Source organism: Orussus abietinus, unplaced genomic scaffold, assembly GCF_000612105.2.
Source record: "Orussus abietinus isolate OABI.00-Male unplaced genomic scaffold, Oabi_2.0 scaffold77, whole genome shotgun sequence".
Taxonomy (NCBI): domain Eukaryota; kingdom Metazoa; phylum Arthropoda; class Insecta; order Hymenoptera; family Orussidae; genus Orussus; species Orussus abietinus.
The window spans coordinates 1-10,928 of NW_019394245.1; the positions used below are offsets into that span (position 1 = coordinate 1).

The 10,928-nt window shown below is 37.0% G+C and overlaps 3 protein-coding genes across 3 annotated transcripts; 1 reads left to right on the forward strand and 2 right to left on the reverse strand.

Moving 5' to 3' along the window:
* Window positions 1-399: 399 nt before the first annotated feature.
* Window positions 400-1,646, forward strand: LOC105694742 (protein FAM32A). Its single transcript, XM_012415684.2, has 3 exons — window positions 400-638; window positions 873-1,005; window positions 1,130-1,646. Exons 1-3 carry the CDS (start codon window positions 547-549, stop codon window positions 1,250-1,252), a joined length of 348 nt encoding a protein of 115 aa, XP_012271107.1. The 5' UTR covers window positions 400-546; the 3' UTR covers window positions 1,253-1,646.
* On the reverse strand, window positions 1,633-5,157 carry LOC105694740. The gene is made up of 9 exons (XM_012415683.2): window positions 4,959-5,157; window positions 4,513-4,761; window positions 4,271-4,428; window positions 4,030-4,177; window positions 3,512-3,938; window positions 3,272-3,426; window positions 2,950-3,189; window positions 2,588-2,820; window positions 1,633-2,517 (listed from the first exon to the last, which is right to left on the reverse strand). The coding sequence occupies exons 1-9, from the start codon at window positions 5,008-5,010 to the stop codon at window positions 2,338-2,340; spliced, it is 1,842 nt and encodes a 613-aa protein (XP_012271106.1). The 5' UTR covers window positions 5,011-5,157; the 3' UTR covers window positions 1,633-2,337.
* A 648-nt stretch (window positions 5,158-5,805) lies between these two features.
* On the reverse strand, window positions 5,806-10,327 carry LOC105694652 (protein SMG8). The gene is made up of 15 exons (XM_012415518.2): window positions 10,166-10,327; window positions 9,864-10,008; window positions 9,514-9,788; window positions 9,211-9,441; window positions 8,946-9,136; window positions 8,771-8,874; window positions 8,509-8,702; window positions 8,185-8,424; window positions 7,899-8,102; window positions 7,708-7,835; window positions 7,209-7,349; window positions 6,837-7,047; window positions 6,420-6,731; window positions 6,161-6,340; window positions 5,806-6,053 (listed from the first exon to the last, which is right to left on the reverse strand). The coding sequence occupies exons 1-15, from the start codon at window positions 10,204-10,206 to the stop codon at window positions 5,933-5,935; spliced, it is 2,718 nt and encodes a 905-aa protein (XP_012270941.1). The 5' UTR covers window positions 10,207-10,327; the 3' UTR covers window positions 5,806-5,932.
* Window positions 10,328-10,928: the final 601 nt, after the last annotated feature.

The following is a 10,928-nucleotide window of genomic DNA, read 5'->3' on the forward strand; positions in this document are numbered from 1 at the left end:
ACGGGACGATTCGTCTTTTTCTGGCGGTACTCCCCCAGGAGATCCCTCCGCAGAGACCTGGGGTTTCTGGCCTCCTCTCCATCTGCCTCCCTTCGCCGTTGGCTCTGGCTGCATTCCACCTTTGTGTTCGCTTCCGCTGCCCTCGCGCCCCCCGCCATTTTCTTAATTTTTGACGGCATCCTATCGCGGCAAATTTTCAGAGGCAACTGGCGATCCGCCGGCCGGACCGCAATCCCCGGCCGTGACCCAACTCCGTGATTGGACGACGTCACCGGCAAAGGAGCACGCCCAGTTGCGCCGCCACTTAGGGGTAACAAATGGCAAGTACGTTAGCCGCTCGCACCAACCACCAGGGGGCAGCACAGGACACGATCACGCGATCTTGCCCGTGAGCAGTCTCCCAACTCATCTCTGCACGTAATTGCAGGAATCTGATATTCTCGACTGTCAAACAATTTTTGGTTGTAGAACTGATTCTTCCAAACTTCTCACCAGAAAGAAGACATTTCCATTCTTTCTAATTTCTTCGATTAAAAGAACGTGAAAATGCCAGACACAACGATGAATAATGACGACCCGTATGCCCATGTAGCAAAGGGTGCGTTAAAACTCAAGGGAGACGAATCTGTTGCTAAAAAGTAATTCCTTTTCACGTTATTTATTAATTCATTACTTCTAATACTAGGCATTCTAAGAACTAAATTAAAAATAAAAAAATTAAAAACTGTTAATTCCATTCTCAATAAATTGAGCAGTCCATTTCTATATTGTTATTGTTTAACGAGTAAATATAGTAGATTTTTGGTATCTATTCTCTTCTTTATCATGTTTTACTGTACATTAATTTTCTTTTAATATTTTTGCTTTGTTAGGAAAAAACGTAAGGACAAGAAGCAGAAGAAATTAGTCGAAGTATCGAAGATAATAGAAGAAGAGAAACCTCAAGTAGTGGAGATTAAACGAACTAAAGCTGAGTTAGCTTTTCAAAAAATGCAGGAGAAAATGGTAAGATATTTTACTTTCTGTTTATTTCAGAAGAAACATTCACATACTTTAAACTCATATTGATTTTATTAGATAGTTCTAGATTAGTACGTTTGCATTTAAATAAATTGATATATTTTTGTAGCAAACCGAGAGGATAAAACAAAAGGCCTCAATGACCCATAAGCAGCGAGTTGAACAATTTAACAGACATCTGGACAGCTTGACCGAACACTTTGACATACCTAAAGTTAGCTGGACGAAATAAATTACAGTTAAGAGAAGACTCCATCTATTTTATTGTAAAAATGTGTTATATAATTGCATTATAGTTGATATTGCAATGTACTTCTCCCTTATTTAGTTACACATCATTTAAGATCAATGATTTTGAACTGATATTTGTACCTCGATTTGTAGTATAATGAACAATTATGAGTACTAGATGAAACTGACCTCAGTAAAAGGTGTAATATTAACTTAATTTCTATGTGTAGAGTTAACAAAAATCTATAATGCTTAGTTATTTATGCAGGTTTTGGTCATAAGGTTTTTAAGAATGTTGCTCATGTCATTGTGATAAACCAGTTTTAACAATGAATGAATCAATCAATGGCATTGGTCTTGTTTAAAAATAAAAACAGTAAATATAATACAAAGTACGCTCTGTCTTTTAATTATTGTTATTGTATACAATGTACAAAATAATTCTATTCTCATGCAAGTCCTACAGCAAGAGCAAGATTCCTTCGGAAATGTTCGCACTTGGAATGTCACAGTTATAAACTACTTTTTGTTGAACTTAATAAAAAATAGTAGTTCCAAAACTTATACATCTCCTATATACTCGTAATAAAAATATAAAAACTTGTACTTATCTAAATAAAGTGGACGGAATGTGCTACAATTCTTAGTATATCATCAATACAGTCATAAGCTTTTACTGTATTATATATCAAATAAAGGATAACCAGAGAAGCTTCTATAAAATCAATTCTGGACTGTTGATATTCCCTTGCAGCTACAGGAAATATATTTATAAAATATATTGCCAAATAGATCTTTATAATACAACACATTTTGATCGTTGAATATAATTTTAAATCATACGTATAACAATAAAAGATGTATAATTGAATAAATGAAATATAAAAATAGATGCATATAGTTTGCTTCTCTGTGAAATCCTTTTGAGACAAATATTTCTTGCGACTGACTGTTCCTTCTAACACTGTGTCTACTAATACAACAATGCTTTTAATGGATCGACTATACAATTTTTTGGCGTCGAGACCATCCAAGTAAAATGAACTGCCGCGTACACGAGATAACTCGTAAAATTTAAAATCGCGTTTAAAGATACACGAGATATAAACAGAGGACAACGATCAAACCTGTTGATAAGGCACGAGGTTCAATCGAATTTCCGTAACTTCCATAGTGAAATATCTTGATGAAATTCTCACTTTGTAACCAAGGATTGCTGCCATCATCAAAGTACATAGGACATTGATCACGTTCACGTTCGTATTCCTATAAATAGTACCATATCGTAAATATCTATATTTTCTAATACATTGATGCTATTAAAAAATTATTTTACCTCCATTTCCAATGCGACAGCAGCTCCTTCCGTATAATTGCTACTTGTGACATCTTGTTTTAAGTCACAAAACGGTCCGATTGCTTGAGACATCAGTACCCTGTTTAAATCTGCTCTCTGATATACCCAACAACGATATTTACTGTAAGGGTCCAATTCATCATAAGTAATCAAGTAGGACTTCAGATTTTCTTTCCAAAAGCCGATACATTTCATTTTATAGTCCGGCAAACCTGTGTGGGAAGAAATAAGTATATTTTCGGTCAATAATGCATTAAATTTCAAGAGAGGTACACGTATCTCTGATATCTTTGATACACGCATCTGAATCTTCTGAGTTTATTTCACATGCACAAACTTACTGTAGATGTCTACTGGTTTTCCCAGGTAGTCCACCGAGAGACAATATGTCTCGTCAATTGCTATTTCTTTTTGATCTGTGTCGCATACAGAAAAATCTGAAATGTTCTGTTTACAATAAACATTGGGCCTAGGCGAAAGAGTTACCCCTCCTAAAATTCTAGTTTCAAAAAGTACATCTCCTTTCTGCTTAAACATATATTTTCCTGCTATTGGACACCTAACAGGTACAGGATGTTTTGCTGTAAAAAAAACCATTAATCATCTCTCAAGGCTTTCAAATATTATAATGATTCTTTAAGATTAAAATCAAGTCAAACTTACCAAGGAATAGATCGTACTTCCAATTGTCTTTATTGGGAAATTGTACCCAAGAACATACTGTAAAAAAATCGTCTTTGATCACAGCCATTCCGCGTCGATATCTTATAACATTGTGATGTTGAGGTACAAAATCAAAACATACATAATCCTTTTGACTATAAAAAATAATTCATTCTTATTAATTAACCAGCTCAAACAGTATAATGGTTTCATGAAATCAGTACAATCAAAGTTTCATACCATCCATCCACTGTTAATCGTGCCATCATTACTCTCGTATCTCGTTGTTCGCGGCATACATAAATCGTTCGTCTGTAACGGCCTTCATCTGGATACCAGGTTTCAATAATATGAGTCTCATTGATAAAAACATCAGCATCGATATTGGCAGTATTTATCCAATTCCCTGACATATTTCGTGGCAAACGACAGCCTGGCTCTACTACTTCAGCTTTTACAGGCGTCACTCTCAAACGCTCAGGACTCTTCTCAACTGTCTTTAATGTATTACATTCTGCAGTAATTGATACACCGATATATAAATCATCGTCACGATTCTTTAAGAAGCACCGATATTTTTCATCTTTTCTAGACTCCTTTGTATTTGCCACCGCAAAGAAATGATTTTTGTCAACAAACCAATCACCAAGACAACTGTACTCTACCACTATTGACACAAAAATATATAAAATTATCACATCAAAATAAATGATGATCAAAATCCATAATCAGAAATATTATAATTAATTTGTACTCACAGCCATCAAAAGTTCCCTTCATGCCAGAGCATTTCTTGTATGTAATGTTGAACTTTTGATTAGTTATAAGAAACTGAGTGCCTGCAGTTTGACACGAACGTATCTGCGCATCTGGATTATCACATTCACCAGTAAATCTAAACCGATTCTGTAATATCAAACGATAGATTTTACATACATAATATGGAATATTAATATACAATTTTAATCAATGGAAAATGTTTATTCATATAGTTCTTACCTGGTAAGCAAACTGCCATACTCCTTCCAAAGAAGATCTACAATTGACTGGATGATAGTTCTCGGAAAATAACGTAACTAACTGCTGATCTGGACGTAACCCAGCACATACATTCTCAACAGTTGGTGGCATACCACGAGGTAAATTTATACAGCTCACTATAAATTAACGTCCAAATATATGCATGATTACAAAAATTAAAAAAGCATTAATTCAGCATAACATTCATTAAAAATACATACTTTCCAGTTTTTCCAATACATTAACAGTCCTGACAATAAGTTTCACACAATGATAGCATACATCTCTTTGAAATACAAACGTATAATTGACATGGAAGTCTTCTTTCATATCTAGGCAATATCCTCTATTAGTCATGGATTCTGCATTTAGTTCAGTCAACGTATTATGCCCATTTTCCCATGAGAACCATGATCCTCTCAAAATCAGAGGAATCGTACAGGAATCTCTGTCTTGCAGGGACGTCGAGACTGAAATGAACATTATATTTATAACATGTAGCAAGTTTATTTCTTAATCGAAGAATGGATTATATTAAATTTATCTTATAATAAATGGATACTAAATAAATACATATAATTTAGCTTTGACAGAAAAACTATGAATGAGTAATGCAACGTATAAGTAATGAGTAATCAACTATTTTACAGGTTAAAACAATCCTTACCACAAAATACTATTAAGTAAAACAATCGTATAAAAATCACTAATCGATCCATGTTTCGAGATTCAGAGATAACGGCAAAAGCACTACAGAATTTAACATCGGCCCAAACAAAAACAGAAATTAGTGCAACTGGTAATTTAATGAGAACCCAGCCCAAGAATTTGCCGTCTCAAGCCGATATTTCAACAGGCTACAACGACAAACGACGGGCGACAAAGCATAAACAAGAGGTTTATATTGGCTGCAGAAAACGTACGGCAGAAGTTCCCCCATTGCGCTCTTTTCTGCAGCCAATCAAAATCTCTTATTCGCTCCATCGCGCAACGCCGTCGATGAATAAATATCGGCTTAGCAGCGCCATCTGACGTGACATCGACATGACGATGGCGGTAACTTTAAACGTTTGTAAAAAATCCTCCCCAAACACCCCTTCGATGTTAAATAATCTTTTTAAATTAATTTTCTCATAAAACATACTCTGAAATAAAATCATTTTAAATAATTAAAATTAATGTGTCAATGCGGTTAAATGAGAGTATTAATGTTCCAAAAGTGGGTGGCATGTAATTTCAGATTAGATAATATGATATTCTACCACGTCGTGCTGTCCGATGGATTAAACAATGGCGAAATGACGCTTCAAGGACGACTGCTTAATTGTTGGAAAATGTAGAACTTATTACTCACCACCAGATGACATTGCAGTAGTTTATCAAGTTTGACAGCAAATTTCCATGATAAAAAAAATCTCAATAACCGTTATTTAAAAATCTTATAAGACTTGAATAAAACTAAAATTCATTTTTAGGAAATGAATTTCGGGAGGTCCAAGAAAACTTCGATAAACTTTCTTTATTCCTTAAATAATTCTAAGGACAGTTTATTACCGAAAGTATTGAGTTCATCCATGGGCTGAATTGTGAATTGCGCATATCCAATGAATTAAATTAATCTGGTAATTTTTCCCATTTCATTCATTTCTTCTCCGGCACCACTTCACTTATACCATACATTCCCGCTAGCAGCCTACCATGCGTGATTGGCACTGGGTCTTTCGGCGGCAAATAGGGACCCTTATCGCCCATGTAGACATAACTAAATTCAAGTTAAGAAAAGAGGCCACAGTAAAAACCCAAATATCATTAAAAAAAAACAATATCGCATAATTAAACAATTGTACAACTATGGCAATGTAAGGATACGGTAAACGCAGTACCCAGTAGGCACTTTGAGAGAGTTTGATAGGCTCTTCGCATCCTGTAACGAAAATTGGACAGGGCGGTGGACCAGGCTGTACTCGTGGATTCAGAGTGACGTGAACCGGAGCTTTCGGCGTTACCACGTGGATCCTCATTAGCTGTGCCATCAACGGCTTGGGCTGCCTAAAACCCAACTCGATGTCATCGTGATATAGGCCTGATATAAAATTATTTACTATTCAAACTACGCATATCATCAAACCTGCAGGGACAAGGGAAGTATAAAGGCATATCCGCGGTGCTGGACGTGACCTTGTTGCCGCTATCCTTGACAATGCCGTTTCCAGTGGCCTTCAGAACTTTGTCCGGGGCCGAGGCCATGAATCTGTGCCCTCGAGGACATTCGTACTCAACGCCGACGAATATCTTGACGACGAATTCCTTGCCACCCTTGGATTTTCGTCCTCGGACAGTATTGGCATTCTGGAAGCTCTTACCTCTCGCACAGTATCCATGTGTGTTGTGTTCGCCCATTGTTGGCCAAAGAGAACCCCTTTCCTTTTGATGTTCCAATCTAGGATTTCATAAATAATAATAAACGTAACAGCAATGATTCACGTAACGGATTAACTTAAATGGGGGATCATTAGTAATCATTACCGCAGAAATCTTGACGTACCTGACGGTTACGTCCCATGGCAATAGGAAGGCCGAGGTCGCGAGAACTCCGGCCTGGTGCTGTAGTCCTAGATTATGAGAATAGAGACTGCTAGGCCCGAGACAGACGAGCGACCAGCTAGAGAATCTGGGCAGCAAACCCGATGGCGACTCGGTGTGTAACATGCCCGGGAGATACTCCGTCGTTGACGGCTGCCTCACCAGGGGTTTCTCTACCGAAGGTTTTGTCGCTGACTTAATTTAAACGATTCTTGATATTAGGTTGATGCATAAGTAATGACGTTTTTAACACGTAACGTAACGTATAAAAAAAACGCCATTATTTATGCATCAACGCATTAGAAAAGGCCCGATTCTCGGTGTAAAGATGTACCTTTGTTATCCGTATCGGCATCAGAGACTCGAATCACGACCTTATGGGCTTCGCTAAGCGTTGGACTAGCCTTTTCGTCTTCTACGGTTGGGTCACTAGTTGGCTGCGATTGTTCTCCACTCTCATATGTCGTTATGTCGTCTTCAGTCGAAGATCAGCGATCAAACAAAACCAAATAACGCATTAGATTTTATCTTCCGGATGGAAGGATTTTTACTGTCCCATCGTTCATAGTAAGGATTTGAGAATGACATTGCCACTCATCAATTCATCGACGTCTCCCTTCACATGTCTTAAAGTTAGTGTAACGGATTTTCTTAAAAACGTCTTGCCACTAAACAATCTGGGCCAGAAACTATCATTCGCTAATGAAGCGTTCATTAATAAAACCAATAATCCTTTGCACTTTTTTCAGATAATAGACAACTACGCAGGTGAGAAAATCGTAACAAAGTATTTTCAGACACAATATGGTACCTCAGAAAGTACATGCATTTACCATGCAGAGTGCTGACGGGTCCAACTCCGCCCAAGCTGCAGGCCTGCTGCGTTTGACCCTGTGGAGTCCACAATTCTCCTCGAGAAAGCGAGTCCTTTCGTCTGGTGGCAGAGAACAGTTGGGCCGCCCTGGAAAAATCCCCTTTTGTAGAACCTAAACGACAAGAAGCGACTGCTTTCCCGAATGCCTACCTGAAGTTATGAGTGCTTGGTTGGAAAATCGGGAACTGTATGCTTTCCAGCTGAGCACAACCGCACTGCTTAGCCAGCATTTGGAAGTAATCGTAGTTGGCCTGTTTCAAACTGAACGGATCATCCCGTGGTCCCTGACATCTACCGCAATTGCAAGCGCAGACATAACGCACGCCACTGCAGTGCTCCATAACCGGAAGTTCACTAAACATTATTTCGAATAAACATCATTTAATTAGCATCGCTGACACTGTGGAATTCATGTATCGCCTATTAGTATCCGTACCTATCCTCGTCTCCAGGTTCCACTTGTTCTCCACCACCTGCCCCTTCACTACCGCCTTTATGAATAGGATTCGTGCAAGGATTTCCTGTTAGCGATAGAACCTCGCACATTCGTCTACCAGCTCTCCAGTGTTTTTCACACTCGGACTGTAATTTTTCGCTGAACTCCTCGAAAAGGGGTCCTCTCGCGTGCATCTCAAAGACAGCCATTGCATGAGCCAGTTTGTTCTCATGATAAGCCCTTCATTCAAATTTTATTTCACATGAATACAAATACAATGAAGCTCGAAATACCAGAAAACTGATTATATTTGTTTATTATTACCTTGTGTAGTGCTGCGGAAGGTTGTCCTGATAGGTTTGCAAGGCTCGGGGTAGTACTTTACCACACCTACTTCTACTGAATTTGACATCAGTGTCCAACAACCCATGTAGAGCAGACACTTCCTTGTCGACTCCTCGCACGAAAAAATTGAAAATCTTGTTTGCTGCTTCGAAAAACAATGACAACGTAGGTATCTAATGGAAAAAATAAATATTACTACCTTGAGAATAATAATTTAAGGAGTTAATCAATAAATAAATACCTCAAAGTGTGCAGGAAGCGAGTGCCGTCCTACATTATCGTCAAAGCCCCTGGCAAACGCCAAGTTTACATGTTGGCGGAGAAAATTTCCAAAAGAACGGCCCTCTTAAGAGAAAATTAATCATATATAGGGATTGGAATAAAAACGACGGAAGGTGGAGACATTTATGTCTTACCTGTATCAGAATCATGGACTAGATTTGAATCGAGACTGGCAAGACTTCTCGAAGCAGTGCTACCAGATCCAATTTTACAACTTTGTATTAGTTGTTTCGTTGTACGTCCTAAAGTATCTCTTGACCCCAATGAGTCAGTATGTACATATACAAATTCTTGATTGGCCGGAATCGCAAATAAGGAATTTGAACTACATATGCATCAATTATTCATTAGAATTTACATAGTTATTTGCCATAAATGTCTGTGAATGTTTTCCATCACCTGATGTTTGTCACAATGCGGTTTTTCCTAAGTACATTATATATCTGATCTTCGAGAGAATGTTCCAGCCTTTTAACTTTGGCTCCACTCTCTGGGTCATGAAATACTCCTGGACAGGATTCAAAATAAAACAATACTCTGGGTGGGCAAGGTCTTGCATTCGCTATCCAATCTTTAGGTAAGTTAGGAATATGACTAAGTATTTCGGAAAGTTGAGCAGATGTTTTCTGCCTATTGAAGAAAAATATCACAATCATATTTAGGATTTACATACTTAAGATAAATTCAATGAAATATCCTTACCTTACTAATTCTAAAGCTCTAAATAAATGTATATAACTGTAATCAAAGGTATGTACAGGATGTGTCAATACGACCACGTGTGACATATGAAATAGAACAAGTAATGCTCGCGCATATCTGTCACGCATGTGTGCCCACATGCTGAGAAAATCTTTCTCTTCCTGTTTCTCCATAAAGCGGTCATATTCATTGACGATAGCATAAGCATCCAAAAGTCCTCTGAGATGTAAAAATACCATCCGTTCCTTTACATTATGGTATCCTTCCAATTCGCACTACAAGCGTACAAAGGTATTAGTTCTCAATTCATTCAAAATATGAAAAGAAATCATTTAATAATAAATAGCCACCCATGTCTCATCTTCTAAAGTTGGTTCTTCTAAAAGATCTGGTTGGAGTACCGAGCTTAGTATTTCAGTTTTGTATCCTTTAGCAAAGAAATGAGATTTCCCAAATATTGAAACAATTATAACTTTCTTATCTGCATGTATGGAGCTAAAAAAATTAAAGTATACAATCATTAAATAGTTTACTTTTTCACTATAATCAGACAGACATAATATATGAAATCAATAAATAACTTTTATAAACATAAATAACTGTATACATATATGCTTATTTCTATTGAAGATTAAATTGTGTCAGTTGTTACCTGTCCCCAAGAAAAGGAAGCCTAAACTTTCTAGGGCGCATTGTAAGATACAAATAATTAATAATTAAACAAATAATATAAAATATATTAGGTTATATCTAAATAGTATCTCATTTAACACAGAGATGGCTCATCTCTGTTTAACAGAACCGCTTATGTGCATACATAACCTAACCACAATTACTCGGAGCAAGTGACATGAGTTTACTTTCTGAGAATTGATATGAATTTATGAATATACATGTATGTACACTCTGTACAAGAGATGGCGCTGGATCATTCAGGAACATTCCCCTGAAATATATCCAGTAAACCGAACATTCCTAAAATAATGTACTAGGTTTTACAAATAACCACAGCAGAAAAGACACTAGCATCGTTTTTTGAGACATTTCTGCACATATGAATCATTCCCATTTCCATCATCTTTGGCTAATTAAAAATATTACATTTTATTACATTCATTTAAAATATCCCTAATGGGTCCTTAATGCCTTCGTCCATAGGGCAGATGAAAATGCAAGTGTGAAAAAAATTCGGCGGAGGATAAACAGCCTGAGAACTTGTTGAAAATAACACAATCCCCCTCAAAAATCGATGCAATCCTCTGTATTTCCCCTGAAAAAAATCGCACAACTCAATTTAAACGTAAGAACTCTGAAAGTTAAATCTCGTTGAAACGTATTTAGCTCGAAGTTCTACCCAGTTTTTTTTATTAATGTACTTAAAATAGTTAATTTAACTACCTTTCATTCAGTGATAA

Bases quoted from the DNA above. Each gene is read 5' to 3' on its own strand.
- LOC105694742 (XM_012415684.2), top strand. From the start codon at position 547: ATGCCAGACACAACGATGAATAATGACGACCCGTATGCCCATGTAGCA. The intron at 639-872 runs GTAATTCCTTTT...TTGCTTTGTTAG, and splicing joins GACGAATCTGTTGCTAAAAA to GAAAAAACGTAAGGACAAGA. The intron at 1,006-1,129 runs GTAAGATATTTT...ATATTTTTGTAG, and splicing joins AAAAAATGCAGGAGAAAATG to CAAACCGAGAGGATAAAACA.
- LOC105694740 (XM_012415683.2), bottom strand. From the start codon at position 5,010: ATGGATCGATTAGTGATTTTTATACGATTGTTTTACTTAATAGTATTT. The intron at 4,762-4,958 runs GTAAGGATTGTT...TGTTCATTTCAG, and splicing joins TTACTTAATAGTATTTTGTG to TCTCGACGTCCCTGCAAGAC. The intron at 4,429-4,512 runs GTATGTATTTTT...GTTAATTTATAG, and splicing joins TGTATTGGAAAAACTGGAAA to TGAGCTGTATAAATTTACCT.
- LOC105694652 (XM_012415518.2), bottom strand. From the start codon at position 10,206: ATGCGCCCTAGAAAGTTTAGGCTTCCTTTTCTTGGGGACAG. The intron at 9,442-9,513 runs GTAAGGATATTT...TTTCTTCAATAG, and splicing joins AGAGCTTTAGAATTAGTAAG to GCAGAAAACATCTGCTCAAC. The intron at 6,341-6,419 runs GTTTGATGATAT...GTTGGGTTTTAG, and splicing joins TACTTCCCTTGTCCCTGCAG to GCAGCCCAAGCCGTTGATGG.